Source organism: Dendrobates tinctorius, unplaced genomic scaffold (genome assembly GCF_039654945.1).
Source record: "Dendrobates tinctorius isolate UK_male_01 unplaced genomic scaffold, ASM3965494v1 ptg000103l, whole genome shotgun sequence".
NCBI lineage: Eukaryota > Metazoa > Chordata > Amphibia > Anura > Dendrobatidae > Dendrobates > Dendrobates tinctorius.
In genome coordinates, this window is record NW_027361771.1 from 18,611,014 (window position 1) to 18,629,494 (window position 18,481).

Genomic DNA, 18,481 nt, shown 5'->3' on the forward strand with positions numbered 1-18,481 from the left:
AGTGCAGGTTCCTTGAGCAGATGGGGGGCATACTCATGGGCGACGGCACTGGCACAGGGCCGCTCATAGTACGCAAAAGTGTCTCTGCCGGCGGGAGGGGCCGTCAGACACACCGCTGTACTATGAGGGGCCCTGCGCCAGTGCCGTCGCCAACGAGTGGGCCCCCCCTGCTTGCTCAGGATCACAGCACTTGCAAAGTTGAAATACTTACCTCTCCCTGCTCCACCGCCGTGACGTCTTCCGTGTTTCCTGACAGTGACATTCTGGTCAGAGAGCCCGATGACATCACGTCTGTATGCCCTCTGCCTAAACAGTCCAAATTCAGAGAGATGATGATGGGGACGATGAGGAGTTGAGACTAGTACAGGGACTCCCTAGTGAGGAGACTTATTTAATTGTTTTAAAGGTTGGGAGCAATTTTTGGGGAGCACTATACTCTGGAGAATGATATATGGGACCCACCATACACTGTAGCATTCCAAAGGTGGACATCAGACACTGGAACAGCATTTACAGGGCCCATTATACACTGGAGCATTAGAAATGGGGCCCATTATATATGGAGCATTATTTGGGCCCATAAGACAGTGGAGTTTCATCCATGGGGACCAACATATACTGTAGCATTATGTGGAGCTCATCATATACTGTATGGAACATTATATGGGACCAATGATTCTGTATGGAGAAATATATGGGCCTCATTACTCTGTATAGCGCACTATGCGGTGGCCATAATACTGTATGGAGTAATATACTGTCCGTTTTTGGAGCTATTGGAGAATTTAAAATGGATATCAGTCATGTGATGTAAGAAGTGAAGTATTTTTCATTGTACTGTACCGCTATTTTTCTGCCGTATCAGAGGATCATGAATTGTGGCATGTGTTAAAGGAGCCCATTGACACTCTTTGGTCCTGGGCCCACGAAAATCTGGAGCCAGCCCTACGCCCCACAACTTTAGCCAAATAACCCCCAGTTTTCAATGCCTAACTATTATTGTAAAGTAAATTAAGGATGACAAGCTTAAGTAATAAGAATTGATGTTTTTGGCAATAAAACGGGCACTGTAGGTGTGTTTCCTGTCCTCCACTCACTGCCGACTTTTCTTCCCCATTGACTTGCATTTGGTTTTGTGTTTCAGTCGGCCTTCGACTTTTCACGATAATCGGCCGATTTCGTTCGACCCGACTTTTGCGAAAGTCGGGTCTCATGAAACCCGACTCGACCCGAAAAAAGGCAAAGTCGCTCATCTCTACTGAAGATTCCTGATATCTTGTCAGACACATCTTTAATTTTTGCACCTGGAAGACAGCACATTTCTCTTGAAGATGTATCCAGTCTGCAGATAGCGGCCTCTGTTCCTCTAAACAGAGAATCCCCCATGACCACCACTCACCATTTCTTCTTCACAACAATTTTCTTTCTCCATCCAGGAGGATTCTGAAGGCGTACAAGGTTGCTGTTTGTGGGCAAAGTCTTATCCTGATGTATTTCTTCATCGTCCTGCTTCGTGAGAGCCTGATTCTGGTTCCTGAGCAGTATGGGTGCTGACTGCCTCCTGATCCTCCTGCTTCTCTTGGTTCCAAGCTTCCATTCCTCTCTTTCTTCAGGTGCACTTCGAATTTCTTCTCTTTCTGTAACATGAAGAGATAATTCTGCTCTGTCTAAGAACGCTTCACCTTCCTTAATGATCTTCAATGTAGCTAACCTCTCTTCGAGATTTTGCAACTTTTCCTCCAACATCGACATAATCTTGCATTTGTGGCATGTGAAGTTTGGCATTTCCACTGGTAAGTCTGTGAACTTGTAGCAAGAGATGCAGCTCACCAAATGACTCCTGGCCTCTTCCATATTGAGATTTCAAAATGATGACATTGCCACTGTCTACCTGCCTTGTGATTTTGCCACTGTCTCCCTGCCTTGTGTCTCTGCCATTGCCTGCCCTGTGTCTCAGCCTTGCCTGTCTGCCCAGTATCTTTACCCTGTCTGTCAGCCCTGTGTCTCTGCCATTGCCAGTCTGCCCTGTGTCTTAGCCTTGCCTGTCTGTCCAGCATCTCTGCCCTGTCTGTCAGCCCTGTGACTCTGCCTTGCCTGCCTGCCTTGTGTCTCTGCTGTACCTGCCAGCCTTGTGTCCACCACTCTCATTTCTGTCCTTCCTCTCTTTCAGCATCAAGCCCCTGCCAGCCCCAGGTTCTCCCGGTCCATCTTGCCTCCTGTAGTCCTCTGCTCTTGGTACCTACCGGCTCATAACCATACTCCACCCTCATCTTGGTCTTTCTCCTTATCTTTCTTGTGTTGCCCTAAGTCACCCCTTTGGCTCCCGCTGTTTTGGTTCCATCTCCCTTGGACCTGTCCCTAACACTCCCTGCATAGGGGGTGGTCTTCACCTGGTCCACTTGCCCGCAGGGGCTCTGGAGCCACAACTTAGAGGATCCACTTTCTGGTTTCTCCCTAGAACCCTTACAAAAGCACAGTTATACTCACCTTTACACCTAATCAACTGAAGCCCATATCACCTGTAAAAGACAGAAAATAATAAACAACCATAATACTCACCTTTATGCCTAATTCACTGATGCCCATGTCCCCTGTAAAAGAAGAAAAATAATAAACAACCATAATATCTCTCACCTGTCCGATGTAAAGATTATATGTAAGCAGGTGCAGGAATGTAGTAACGCAGGGATTGCAGAAGAAGGCTGTATAGCAATATTATTTAATTTCTTAACAAAAGGGATGGCAATAGTCCCCTCACAGGGAGTTAATAAACAATGAGCGGTGTACAATAAACAAGGGTGTAAAAGGTTAACTCGACACTCTGATATTTAAATGGCACTTATCTTAGTTTTCTCTGGTCCTTATCCACATACAGTCTGATGGGAGGTGGAGTACCAGTGACGGCTGGTGTTGTGTCCTCAAAAGAATTCCAACAAAGCACGGTACAGCTTCTGGCGGCAACGGGCAGTCACTGGTTTTGCCCGCTGAGCCCCTAGTCCATAAATCTGTGCAGCCAAAGTGGGGAGTACTGCAGGAGTCTTTGCACAACTGATGTGCTGCCGCGCATATGTCAGCAATGGGGAATGCACCTCAGGGTCCTGCTTATGGCACCCGCTCCTCCGCGAGAGCACTGCACTCTGCTTAGCTGGGCACACAGCGCTCAGTACACTCACTGGCTTTATGGAGTGTACGTGAGAGATCTGCCGTGACTCAGCTCTGCGCTGTCTCTCACACTGAATTCTTTCCCGTGTTTCCTGTACACTGCCTGGCTTAGCCATGCCCCCTCTCCCCGGGTCATGGAACCTGTCTGCTCCCCCATTCTTTTCCCTTGGCAACACTGGATGCAGCCTCAACAGTTCAGGACCCAGCATGATGCAGGTACCCGCAGCACGGTCTTCCTCCTTACATATACATATCAGTTCCACGAAGATCCGGATGATTTGGATAGTGATCACATTAGTGATGCGACCACTATCTTCCCTAACCAGCTCACACTGAGGCAGGAGAGTTAATCATGCTCTTGCAGTGTGCATCGCTGATGTCACATGAGAAAGGGCACCGGAGTTCAAAGCTGATGAACCCTGGTAACCTCATTTATGGCATCATTTGCTGTGTGAGAACATTCTGCGTGAGAATATCCATGGGTTCGACCATCACAGTAGCTAAACAGTTAAACACTAATAAGGAACATTTTTTACTTTGTTCCAAATTCATTAATTGCATTTCATTTTCAAGAATTTGGTGCCAAAAACAGCCATTAATACCACATTACAAACAGGAAAATTACTTAAAAAAACAAGCTTTATTCTCAATGCATTTCTTGGTCGAATGGACGTCTTCCTCTACCACAATTCTTCACCAGCAGCACAGTACGCTTGCATTTCTCCTTATGGTAAGCTATTGTTCTTGTTTTATTGGTTTACTGCAAACTGCAAAAAGTTTGTAAAGGATGCTTATAAACCTAAATTGCATTGGTTGATGAATAATTTTGATTGCAATTAAGTTTTCTAAGTAATTTGTTAGAAATATTCACATTATGCATAGCTTTGAACTGCCGTATACTAATAAACCAGGCTGCATTCTTAAGTGGGATATTATCATGCTGCTTTTAAGCTGGGAAAGTCTTCCTGCTGATATAAAAAGGGTATTCTGAACACCAAGTGGCCCCTTAAAGTTAGAAGAGTTCTGATGGGAGTAGATAGATTTTTCACAATAGTCTGGCTCACCCTTCCTGAAATCCCTGCCAGTGTCGTTCCCAGCTATTGTGATTCATAAGGAGCCAACACTTAAGCAGAAACTGTTATGCTGTAAAGGAATATTGTAGCCATTCTGTGAAAACAAAAGGATTACAAAAAGTGCGAAAACAGAAAAATGAACCAATGTAATGTAGAGGGTGCATATATTTTGTGTGCGTGACAAGTAGTCTGCAATCTGAGTACCATAAATGTACCATAAGACCATTGTATCAAAAATACAGTGTAAGTTAAAGGGAGTTTGTTTCCCTAAACAGACAGTATAAACTAAGCACATGGTCCTGTATGAGATAAAAAAAAATAGTATCTTGCCGGCAGTGCTTGACTCAGACAAGCATGCACTGTCAGTCACCAGTGACGGAGACGGGATCATGGAAAAGCAGTGGGCAAAAGGCTGTATTGTGTCATTGACCATGTGGGACCTAGTGGTGTGGAAGATATCAGACACCACATGTGCCAAAAATGCTTTTAAAGAGACCGCACCAGGGACCACGCAGAAGAAGACTGCAGCAAGATTACATGTCAGGACATGTGAGTATAATATTTAACCCCTACCTGGTACTGTACAATCCAGAAAAATCCTATTTTTTTGTAAACTTTGAGGCAAATTTAATTTGCATTGAACAGATTCACTCATCTCTATTTAAGGATAGCCTTAGGAGCAAACAGCAAAAATTTATATTCTTACAAGAAGAAAGAAGCTGTACTATATTAACTATTAAAATCTATTTAAGCTCCATTATAGTTTGGAATGCCTTCTACTATATTAGCAATTTTACAGGAAAGAAAGTAATGCTCTATTGAATGTTATTACCAATACTAATTCTGTGATATTGTGTTCCTCGGGGAGGAACTATATGGAACACACTACCAAACTTAAAGAGGTTATTCACTACTTTAACTTTGATGACCTATCCTTATGACACCCAGCTCCCACGCTAATCAGCTGCTCTCAGTGCTGACGGCTGATGGAAGTGCTCACTTATGGAGCTGCGTCGTCTACTGATAGTGGCCACGGCCAGGTACTGCGCATCCGCCCCCTATTCAAATGAATGCTCACATGGCCCTGCTGTTTACATGCAGCCCTATGGAAAACTTCTAGGGAGGATGCAACATGGTCATGGAATTATAGTGAAATATTCAATGAACACATGGATATGATAATATAGTGTCCACTTAATTTGGGGCATTATGTCCCAAATTCATCAAGACTGACACTTGGGGCTCCATTCTTGATAAACAGTGAGCTGGAGTAAAATTAAATTTTGTGGCATAAATTAGAATTAAGTTACTGGGCTGCCAGGCCTTACCCTCCCTAGCTCTGACCACTTTTCATAAAGTTGGTGCAGCTGTCTGGGACTGGTGCAAAAATGCCAAAAGATGTAAATCTATGAGTTGTGCAAACATTTTGCAACATTTCAAGCAGTTTTATGCCAACAATTTGTTTAAACCTACTTGATGAATTGGAGCCCTGGAAAATCAGTCGTAAAACAGATTCCAAAGAGCAACACATATCTGCATCCTGATACAGGTGCTTCTCACAAAATTAGAATATCATCAAAAAATTAATTTATTTCATTTCTTCAGTGCAAAAAGTGAAACTCATATATTATATAGTCATTAGAGACCTAAAGCAGCTTGGATTGTCTGTCCCTCCACTCTTCCTCCAGACTCTGGGACCTTGATTTCCAAGGTCTAGTGTCAAGTTTCCACAACCAATGATGGTTTCGGGAGCCATGTCATCTGCTGGTGTAGATCCACTGTGTTTTAGCAAGACCAAAGTCAGCGCAGCCGTCTACCAGGAAATTTTAGATCACTTCATTTTTCCCTCTGCTGACAAGCTTTTTAGAGTTCGAAATTTCATTCTGTCCTCACTGCGAAAAGTACCAATACCTGGTTTAAAAACAACAGTATCGCTGTGCTTGATTGGCCAGCAAACTCGCCTGACCTTAACCCCACCAGACCCAACAATGCAGGTGAGCTAAAGGCTGCTATCAAAGCAACCTGGGCTTCCATAACACCTCAGCAGTACCACAGACTGATCACCTCCATGCCACTCCGCATTGATGCAGTAATTGATGCAGAAGGAGCCCCGACCAAGTATTGAGTGCATTTACTGAACATACATTTCAGTGGGCCAACATTTCGGATTTCAAAATCATTTTTTCAAGCTGGTGTTATAAATTATTCTAATTTACTGAGATAATGACTTTTGGGTTTTCATTGGCTGTAAGCCATAATCATCAACATTAACAGAAATAAACACATGAAATAAATCACTCTGTTTGTAATGACTCTATATAATATATGAGTTTCACTTTTTGGATTGAACAACTGGAATAAATTAACTTTTTGATGATATTCTAATGTTGTGAGATGCATCTGTATATGTTCCCTATATAGTATGCATAAATGTATAGATGCTGTAAATGTATTTATGGAAGAAAGTCAATTGCATTGTCTGAAGTCTGAGGAAATTTAGTATTACACAAAGCCTCCTTAACCCCTTTCCTTCTTTGGACGTAATATTCCGTCCATGTGCCCTGGGCCCTAATTACCATGGACGGAATATTACGTCATAGCGATAAGCGGCGCCCACGTGGTGAGCGCTGCTTATCGCGGCCGGGTGTCAGCTAATTATCATAGCTGACACCTGGAACAATGTGTCAGGGGCGGTCATGGACCACCCCCGACACGTTAACCCCTTGTACACCGCAATCAAACACGATCACGGTGTACCGGGGGTTAAAGGGAAGCATCGGCAGAGAGGGGGCTCCCTCCGTGCTTCCCTGAGCCCCCCACGGCAGCGCAATGTGCTGCACTGCTGTGGGGGGCTCCTTTCCTGCAGGTCCTCGGATCCAATATGGCGACGGGGACCTTCGGGGGCCTGCAGGAAGCAGAGCGCAGGCATGAGGAAGAATGCAGCAGTGCCTGTGACAGATCGCTGATCTGTCACAGCGATCTGTGATGTAACAGATCAGCGATCTGTCACATGACAGTTATGTCCCCCCTGGGACATTGTAATAAAGTAAAAAAAGAAAAAAAAAGTGTAAAAATAATTTTAAAAAAAATCGCTAAATAAATTAAAAAAAAGAAATATTCCTCAATAAATTCATTTTTTGGAAATAAAAAAAAAACTTTAAAAGTACACATATTTGGTATCACCGCGTCCGTAACGACCCGTCCTATAAAACTGTCCCATTAGTTAACCCCTTAAGCGAACCCCTTAAAAAAAAAAAAAAAAAAACTAAGCAAAAAATAATGATTTATTATCATACCGCCGAACAAAAAGTGCAATAGCGCGCGAACAAAAAGACGCATATAAATATCCATGGTACCGCTGAAAACGTCATCTTGTTCCGCAAAAAATGAGCCTTCATACAGCATCATCAGCAAAAAAATTAAAAAGTTATAGCTCGCAGAATAAAGCGATGCAAAAATAATTATTTTTTATATAAAATTGTTTTCATCGCATAAAAGCGCTAAAACATAAAAAAACAACATAAATGAGGTATTGCTGTAACCGTACTGACCCGAAGAAGAAAACCGCTTTATCAATTTTATCACACACGGAACGGCGTAAACACACCCCCCAAAAGAAATTCATGAAACGCTGTTTTTTGTAAATTCTGCGTCCCAAAAAACAAAATAAAAAGCGATCAAAAAATGTCACATGCCCGAGCATGGTACCAATAAAAGCGTCAACTCGTCCTGCAAAAAATAAGACCTCACATGTGGGTCAAAATATGGAAAAATTATAGCTCTCAATATGGTGATGCAAAAACTATTTTACAATAAAAAGCGTCTTTTAGCGTGTGACAGCTGCCAAATATAAATACCGCCATAAATAGTAAATCAAACCCCCCGTTATCACCCCCTTAGTTAGGGAAAAATAATAAAATTAAAAAAATGTATTTATTTCCATTTTCCCATTAGGGTTAGGGCTAGGGCTAGGTTAGGGCTAGGGTTAGGGTTAGGGGTGTGTTGGGGTTAGGGTTGGAGTTAGAATTGGGGGTTTCCACTATTTGCGCACATCAGGTGCTCTCCAAACGCAACATGGCGTCTGATCTCAATTCCAGCCAATTCTGCGTTGAAAGAGTCAAATGGTGCTCCTTCCCTTCCAAGCTCTGCCTTGCACCCAAACAGTGTTTTACCCCCTCATATGGGGTATCAGCCTACTCAGGACAATTTGCAAAACAACTTTTGGGGTCCTATTTCTCCTGTTGCCCTTAGGAAAATAAAAAATTGGGGGCAAAAATATCATTTTTGTGGAAAAAAAATATGATTTTTTTATTTTCACGCCTGGGCGTTATAAACTTCTGTGAAGCACTTGGGGGTTCAAAGTTCTCACCACACATCTAGATAAGTTCCTTGGGGGGTCTAGTTTCCAAAATGGTGTCAATTGTGGGGGGATTTCACTGTTTTGGTACATCAGGGGCTTTCCAAACGCGACATGGTGTCCGATCTCAATTCCAGCCAAAAAAGTAAAATGGCGCTGCTTCCCTTCCGAGCTCTGCCATGTGCCCAAATAGTCATTTACACCCACACATGGGGTATCAGTGTACTCAGGACAAATTGCACAATAATTTTTAGGGTCCTGTTACCCTTGGGAAAAAAAAAAATGGGGGTGAAAAGATCATTTTGTGGAAAAAATATGATTTTTTAATTGTACCGCTGTACGTTATAAACTTTTGTGAAGCCCTTGTGGGTTCAAAGTTCTCACCACATATCTAGATAAGTTCCTTGGGGGCTCTAGTTTCCAAAATGGGGTCACTTGTGGGGCGTTTCCACTGTTTAGGTACATCAGGGGCTCTCCAAACGTGACATGGCATCCGATCTGAATTCCAGCCAATTTTGCATTGTAAAAGTCAAACGGCGCTCCTTCGCTTCTGAGGTCTGCCATGCGCCGAAACAGTCGTTCCCCCCCACATATCAGGTATCAGCGTACTCAGGACAAATTGCACAATAATTTTTGCAGTCCAATTTCTCCTGTTACCCTTGGTAAAATAAAAAAAATTGAACCTGAAGTATTTTTTTAGTGAAAAAAAGTTAAATGTTCATTTTTTTTAAATATTCAAAAAATTCCTGTGAAGCACCTGAAGGGTTAATAAACTTCTTGAATGTGGTTTTGAGCACCTTAAGGGGTGCAGTTTTTAGAATGGTGTCACTTTTGGGTATTTTCTATCATATAGACCCTTCAAAGTGACTTCAAATGTGATGTGGTCCGTAAAAATAAAATGGTGTTGCAAAAATGAGAAATCGCTGGTCAACTTTTAACCCTTATAACTTCCTAACGAAAAAAATTTTGGTTCCAAAATTGTGCTTATGTAAAGTAACCATGTGGGAAATGTTACTTATTAAGTTTTTTGTGTGCTATATCTCTGTGATTTAAGGGCATAAAAATTCAAAGTTGGAAAATTGCGAAATTTTCAAAATTTTTGGCAAATTTCCATTTTTTCACAAATAAACGCAAGTTATATGAATGAAATTTTACCACTAGCATGCAGATCACCGGGATCCATGCAAGCATTCCAGAGTTATGGCCTCATAAAGGGACAGTGGTCAGAATTGTAAAAATTGGCCCGGGAGTTAACATGCAAACCACCCTTGGTAGTGAAGGGGTTAAGGAAGTCTCTATCCATCACAATGTAACCAATGCTCATGCTGAGTCTTACATTTTCAGAATGTAGTATCCTGATCTATGTTAATTTCTAATAATTTAGTTGATCCAATCATTGCCATTTTCTCTCATTTTACTGTGTAGTGATTGAACACCTGTATTAAAAATTCTTGGCTAGTTCTAAGCCTCAAATATGTGATTATAGTTAGAGGCTTTCCTGTAAAACTAGTCCATGACATTATTTCCTTGTGAACTTCATCCACCTGTCACACTGGGGTTTTGGTGGGATGCCAGAAAGTACAGGAAATAATAGGCAGCAGGATACTGGTGTATGTCAATAGCCCTGACCCTCCCATTCCTGCACATGAATACGTCTAGAGGCAGCAAGTCGTCACAGACATGTATGGGTGGGATGCAAAAATATTAAAATAACATATAAATGAACCACAGAAACCTTAGAGGATGGGAAGCAGGTAAGTGGCTGATGATTTAAACCTGTTCTGCAGCTGATAACATCTACAATTATTTGTGACACTCATCTTTTGGTTCTTGACCAGATTAATTTTAGTGAATGGAAATTACAGTATGATCGGTTATTATAATCAATAACACCAGGTACAGACCTACATTTCATTGTAGCACTTACAGCAGGCTTACTGTGTAAGTCTCTGAAAAGACGTATTCCCCGTCGGAAGATCCCCTATGTAACGAATGAAAACAGAGACACAGGTGGTGAAGTTCACATTTGTTTATTTTTTGAGTGGAACCTCGACCACGATCTGGGGGTTCTGAAGGGGGCATTACTAGCGAGCCCCAGGTATTCGTAGTAAGACCCCTCAAACAGGATCTGAATGGAGTACCGGGAGGACACAGGTGATACCTCCAGTTAGACTCTAGACACGTGGCAGCTGTCACAGCGAGACAAACATGTAACCAGAATATACAGGTGTGATAGAGCTGACCGGTGGGAGCCGGGTATATGGGTGAAAGCTGACACTGCGGTGACTGAATAATCTCGGGTATCCAAGTGGAAGCTGACTCCAATCGTACTGGCGTAGTGCAGAGGTTCGGATTGCAGAGAGGCGGGATAAGGCGGAACTGAAATGGCCGGTACAACCGTCATCCTGGATAGCCAAATAACAGGTCACTGATGTTCTGTGGAAACAAACAGTGTAAGCAGAGTACTAGGTGGAATACTGCAGAAGCGCAGACAGAGCAGGCACAGAACCGGAACTAGAAACAGTAGATACTCATTTTTCCAGCGCCCTCCCTATAGCAATAGAAATAGCAATCAGTGTGCTACCATTGGTTAACTTCTTTTGAAAAATGTGCGCTGTCTCTTTAAGAGACCTAGAGAGCACGCGCACATTATCTTAATCTCATACCAGGGGATGTGCTGGCTGCACGCCAGGAAGCAGGGGCAGCAGCAGGACAGCAGGCAACGGATTGAGAGCAAGGGCCCTCATAGCATGAGGACCGGAACCCCACCGAGGGTCTCGCTGAGGTACAGGCACAGATGTAACACCCTATAATCAGACAGATAGAGACACTGTGGATGCAGTTTGGCCTGTGATCCGGCAATGTCAACTTTCTAGATGTGCATAAAAGCATGCTCCACCACAGTTTTATGCACTTCTGAAAAAAAGGACATCGCTGAAAAGAGGTAACTCTGCTGCTTCATTATAGTGAATGGATCCTTTGTGGGTTTCATCTGAATCACATCACATGGAGATTTAGATGGAAACCCGAAAGTAAGTGCTCAGCTTAGAGCACAGGATAAATGTGATCCCAAACGTTTTGCAAAATGTTCCCAATGAAAGCTTACACAAAAAAACCCCACTCAAGTCTGTCATCTGTCAATGGTAATATATGGGGCTTTCATGTTACTAGTAGCACAAAGGTTCTAGAAAAACGAAATGGCTCCCAAATCCAAATGCCCCCCTCCCTTTTGAGCCCCACAGTGTGCCTAAACATTTCGAGTCCACATGTTTGGCATTTCTGTAGCAATGAGAGTCCACCTAATTAATGGTTGCGTGTCTCCAGAAGCATAAGCTGGGCATAATGTACTGGTCACTACAATGTACTAGTCACTACAATGCACTGGTCACTACAACAACAGTTTGCAATTTTCGCTTGGCAACATCAACTGCTACTTGTTGTTGGAGAACACCCGTGCCGTGGAGTCAGAATCATCACTATACCGGAAGATAAGTTCCCAAAGGGAATGAATTAAAACAATCCAAAATACATATATGATGAGCAAAAAATAACATCTATTCATGAAATATACAAACACAACCACCAGAAATAAAGCTGGAGGAAAAAACGTTGCGTAGCCCTAAAAAATTTTTTAAAGATAAAAAATCTTTATTGATGAAATATAGTTAAAAAATATAATAATATATTAAATGCAAATGCTAATCAAGCTTGTGGAACTCAAAACAGTGCAAAACACTGGAATAAATCATGCAAATGAGTAATGGCAAAGAAGCACACCTGTAGTTCAGACCAGAAAATCAAAAAAGTTTTTTAGAAAAATGTTTCAATACATAAAATTAATGAATACACATAATATCCACATATTAAAGTGCATAGTGTAAAAAATATCATTTAAACAGTGGAAAAATATTAAATCTCACATAATGAAAACATTATAATTAGAACAGATATCTGGCACCTGAACCGCAGATTATAACATGTGTAGTCTAATCCAAAACGCTGTAGAGCCTTTAATGAATTCTAGGTAAAGGATATATCTCCTACAATAAAGTGCTTGCGTGCACATAAATAACAATAATGAGATACTATAAACCAAAAGAAATGAAAAAGCAGCAACCAAAAAATATAGTGCAAATGAATGTGTATCTGAAATGAAGTGCTTGCGTGCATATAACTATAATACCTTCTGTCAAATGAAGAGCACAAGAAAAAAAAAACTGCACTAATATTTTTTTAAAGGTGCTTTTAAGGTATAAAATGCGCACATGCACATAAAACAATGGTGCTTAAACTATGACGCAAAAGGAGATTAGCAGCAATAAAGTGCGGTTATACCTGAAAGTGCTTCAATGCAGGAATGCCCAGTGTGCGCTCCAACCCCGACAGCACCATTTTGCTAAATGCTTCCTAAATGATTCCCCCATAGAGGAAGAGGAAGCATTTAGCGAAATGGCGCTGTCAGGGTTGGAGCGCACACCAGGCATTCCTGCATTGAAGCACTTTCAGGTATAACCGCACTTTATTGCTGCTAATATCTTTTTGCCTCATAGTTTAAGCACCATTGTTTTATGTGCATGTGCCCATTTTATACCTTAAAAGCACCCTTAAAAAATATTAGTGGAGTTTTTTTTTTGTCTTGTGCTCTTCATTTGACAGAAGGTATTATACTTATGTGCACGCAAGCACCTCTTTTCAGATACATCTTCATTTGCACTACATTTTTTGGTTGCTGCTTTTTCATTTCTTTTTGGTTTATGGTATCTCATTATTGTTATTTATGTGCACGCAAGCACTTTATTGTAGGACATATATCCTTTACCTAGAATTAATTTTGGATTAACCTACACATGTTATAATTTGCGATATTTGTTCTAATTATAATGTTTTCATTATGTGAGATTTAATATTTTTTCACTGTTTAAATGATTTTTTTTGCACTATGCACTTTAATATGTGGATATTATGTGATGTGTATTCATTAATTTCATGTATCGAAAAATTGTTCTAAAAAACTTTTTTGATTTTCTGGTCTGAACTACAGGTGTGCTTCTTTGCCATTACTCATTTGCATGATTTATTCCGGTGTTTTGCACTCTTTTGAGTTCCACAAGCTTGATTAGCATTTGCATTTAATATATTATTATATTTTTTAACTATATTTCATCAATAAAGATTTTTATCTTTAAAATTTTTTGGGGGGCTACGCAACGTTTTTTCCTCCAGCTTTATTTCTGGTGGTTGTGTTTGAAAATTCCCAAAGGGGTATAACTTCCAAAATGATGTCACTTGATGGGGGATTATGCTCTTTTGCACTTAGAGACTCTGTATTTGGAATCCGCAAACTATTCTTGTAAAATCTGGACTTCTGGAGGCAAATAGAACTTTGTGCTTCCAGAGTCTCGCCGTGTGGCTAAGCAGTACTGTGGCTAAGCAGTACTGTACAGTCACATATAGGATATTTCTACATTCAGCAGAAATTGTGGGGTAAATTTTGGTGGAATTTTTGCCCATTTCCCAGTGTGAAAATGTAAAATTTGGGGCTAAAACTAAATTTTGGTGGTAGAGATATAATGATTTTTTTCTTCACTGCCCAATGGTAAAAAGTTCTGTGACACACCTATGGTGTCAATATGATGACTGCACCTGTAAATTAATTCATTCAGAGGAGTAAAATGGTGTCTCTTATGGGGGAGTTCTGCTGTTTTGGAACCTCAGGAGCTCTGCCAATGTGACATGACACCCTCAAACCAGTCCAGCAAAATCTGAACTTCAATATGGCGCTTCTTCCCTTCTGAGCTATGCACTGTGCTGCAAAAGTAGTTTTCAACCACATATGAGATATCGGCGTACTAAGGAGAAATTGCACAACAAATTTTGGTTTCCATTTCTCCTGTTACCTTTCTGAAAATAAAAAGTTTGGGGAGAAAATAACATTTTTGTTTTTACAGCTTTACATTATAAACTTCCGTGAAGCACCAGGGGTTTTATGGTGCTCAACATATATCTAGATACATTCCTTGCGGGGTCAATTTTCCAAAATGGCTTCAATTGGCTCTACAAAATGCAACATTACATCTGCAGACCATTCCATCAAAGTTTGCATTACAAAACATCGCTCATTATTTTCTGAGCCCTGCCATGCGCCCAAACAGTAGCTTTCCCCCACATATTGGATATCTGCGCACTCAGGATAAATTGCACAACAAATTTTAGTGTTCATTTTATCCTGTTACCTTGAAAAATTAAAACAATTGGGACTACAAAGACATTTTTTGGGAAAAAATTTGATTTTTGTATTTTCACGGCTCTACGTTATAAACTTCTGTGAAGCACCTGGGGGTTCAAGGTGCTCGACAAATATCTAGATAAGTTCTCTGAGGCATCTAGTTTCCAAAATGGTGTCACTTGTGGGGAGTTTCCACTGTTTAGGCACATGAGGGATACTCCAGACGTGACATAGCGTCCTTAAATTATTCCGGCATATTTTGCATGCAAAAAGTCAAATGGTGCTCCTTTCCTTCCAAGCCCTGCTGTGAGCCCAAACAGTAGTTTTCCTCCAGATATTTGATATCTGCATACTCAAGAAAAATTGCACAACAAGTTTTGTGGTCCATTTTTTCCAGTTACCCCTGCAAAAAGAAAAAAAATGGGTCTAAATTAAATTTTTTGTCAAAAAAAGTTAAAATGTTAAATGTTTTTTTTTCACATTCCAAAAATTTCCGTGAAGCACCTGATGGCTTAATAAACATTGTGAATGTGGTTTTGAGCACCTTGAGGGGTTCAATTTTTAGAATGATATTACTTTTTATATTGTGTCATATAGACTCCTCAAAGTCACTTCCAATGTAACATGGTCTCTTAAAAAAATGGTTTTGTGAATTTTGGTGGCAAAATGAGAAATTGCTTGTCATTGTCACCGTTTCATCCTTATAACTTCCAAAAAAATAAATAAATTTTGTTTCAAGAATTGTGCTGATGTAAATAAGACATGTGGGAAATGTTATTTATGAACTATTTTGAGAGACAAAACTCTCTGGCTTAAGGGCATAAAAATTTAAAATTTGAAAATTGCTGAATTTTCAAACTTTTAGTCAAATATCCATTTTTTCACAAATAAACGCAAGTCATATCAAAGAAATGTTATCATTATCATGAATTACAATATGTCCTGAAAAACAACTTCAGAATCAGTGTGATCTGTTGAAGCTTCCCAGAGTTATCGCCACATAAATTGACAGTGGTCAGAATTATAAAATTTGGCTTGGTCATGAAGGTGAAAGCAGGCTTGGGGGGGTAAAGCGGTTATGCATAGATGGTACTGTGTAGACACTGATTTTAAGGTAGGCACTATATATAGTATACATGTATTGTTGCTGGATTTCCCCGTAAACAGCCAATATCATTAGCAGTACGGTACTTTGAAAATTCACTACAATTTCAAAAAACTTTGCATAAATCAATATTTGGGAAAATAAAGATTTAAATATGTATTATTACAGAAAAATGCCTTTTTCCCATTTATGTTCTGGAAACATGATAGCAACTCGTTTTCATCAACTATGGGCAGTACGATGGCTCAGTGGTTTACACTGTTGCTTTGTAGACCTGGGTTCATATCACACCAAGGACAACATGTGCAAGAAGTTTACATGTTCTCCCCATGTTTGCTTGACTACAGGTTCTCTGGTTTCCTCCCACGCTTCAAAGACATACTGATAGGGAATTTAGATTGTGAGCCCCAATGGGAACAGTGATGATAATGTCTGTAAAGCACTGTGGAATATGGTAATATGATGGTCAGAGCCAGCTCCATGTTTTCATGAGCCCCGGGCGAAGGAGTCTCAGCGGGCCCCTTTAACAAATATCATAATTTATGATGCACAAATACGGCAGAGAAATATACCGTATTTTTCGGACCATAAGGCTGGTTTCACATTAGCGTTTTTTAGGGCGGCGCATCATGCGCATGCGCCCCTATGTTTAACATGGTGGGCGCATGGTCTAGCGTTTGCATGCGTTTTCATGCGCACAAATTTTTTTGTTGTGTGCGCCTAGGCGCGCCTGATGCAACCCGTTGCATTTTTGGGTCCGTCCAACGGCGTAGAAAAAAAAGGAATGCGCACGCTTGCTCATGGAATGCGACAAAATAACGCATTACAGTCTATGAGAATGCAGGCGTGTGCATGGACATGCGCACGCCTGCGATTGAAATCGCATGCGTTTTAAGAGTTAACATGGCTAGAAACTGGTTAAAATGCATGCGCCTAAAATACGCAAATGCATGCAAAATGCATGATGCGTTTTTGCATGCGTTTCTATTGCACACAAAGCGCAGCGGTAAAAAATGATAATGTGAAAGTAGCCTAAGAAGCACTTTTTCCCAAAATTTTTTGGGGAAAATGGGTGTGCGTCTTATGGTCGCAATATACTGACAAATCCTGTGGCAGCGGCGGTCTCGGTGTCAGCGATCCCGATGCAGCCTCCCTTCCCAGGCTGGTGTGGCAGTGGCTGGGCTCTATTGTGCGGTAGCGTCAGGGCTCTGTGGTGTGGTGGCAGCGGAACCACAGTGAGCTGCTTGCGTATTGCAGATTCAGTCTTCCCAGTCTGGTGCAGGGATACAATTTTATTTCTGGTGTCCTTCGACAGGTCTTTGGTCTTCACTATAGTGGAGTTTGGAGTGTGACTGTTTGAGGTTGTGGACAGGTGTCCTTTAGGCCTCTTTCACAAGTCAGTGTTTCCGGTACGTGTAGTGACAGTTTTCTCACGTGCTGGAGACACTGACACACGTACACCCATTTAAATGAATGGGTCTATGCACATGTCAGCGTGTTTTCACGGACCGTGTGTCCATGTGCAAAATACGCTGACATGTCCGTTTTAACACGAACACAAGGCCCGCATCACATGCTGCACACGTGCACATGGAGAACAGTTCACACTGTCCTCCATGCTCACGGACGGCCGCCGAAGAAGAAGCGCTACTGTAAGCATTGTTCCCCTGCGGCTGGTGCTGAACGCGGCTGTCATTATTCTCTCCTGCTCTGCCTGCAATAGCGACTAGGAGAGCAGAATGAATGAAAACCTGACGTAGGGTCCCCCTCAGTTTGTAAACCAACCAGACGAAAATTACAGCTGCTCTCGACTGTAAACTACTGTAGAATGAATGGAAGCCCTCAGCTGTCAGCTTCATCAAGGTTGGTTCTCAAGAATAGAGGGGTCCCCACGCTGTTTTTTTAATTATTTAAATAAATAATTAAAAAAAACGGCATGGGGTCCTCCCTATTTTTGACAACCACCTGACTAAAGCTGACAGCCGAGGGCTGATATTATCGAGCTGGTAAGGGGCCATTGATCTTGTCCCCCAACAGCCTAAAAACAGCAGCCCTCAGCTGCCCAGAAAAGGCGCATCTATTAGATGCGTATATTCTGGAGTTTTGCCCGGTTCTTCCCACTTGCCCTGTAGCGGTGGCAAGTGGGGTAATAAGGGATTAATTCCACCTTTCTATTGTAAGGTGACATTAAGCCCGAATTAGTAATGGGGAGGTGTCAATAAGACACCTCTGTATTACTAATCCTATAGTAATTAAAGGGGTAAATAAACACACACACAATAAGAGCAAATTTTTTTTACGAAAGAATACACTACACACAGTTTTAAAATCTTTATTACACTGCTATTTCCATTGCGACGCCATCGATCTCCTGTAAAAAAGGTGAAAATAATAGAGCAACAATATACATTACCTGTCCAGCGCTCAGTCATGTCCTATGGCGTAAATCCATCTCAGGGGGTTAATCAGTTTACAGGCGGAGCGCTGCTAATACAGCCACTCCCTACTGTAAACTACTGTAGAATGAATGGAAACAGAGCGCAGACTGTGTTGAACGG

General features: G+C 41.4%; 1 protein-coding gene across 2 annotated transcripts in view; it reads left to right on the plus strand.

Moving 5' to 3' along the window:
- Positions 1–18,481, plus strand: part of TMEM100 (transmembrane protein 100) — a 136,618-nt gene that overhangs the window by 108,096 nt on the left and 10,041 nt on the right. The window contains exon 1 of one of the 2 annotated variants that reach the window (XM_073588110.1): positions 10,239–10,346. The exons of the other annotated variant lie outside the window; for it this stretch is intronic. Within the exon in view, the coding sequence (XP_073444211.1) occupies positions 10,336–10,346 (11 nt within the window). The 5' untranslated portion in view covers positions 10,239–10,335. Of the gene's footprint in view, positions 1–10,238; positions 10,347–18,481 lie in introns of those variants that run through there. 2 annotated transcript variants of the gene reach the window in all.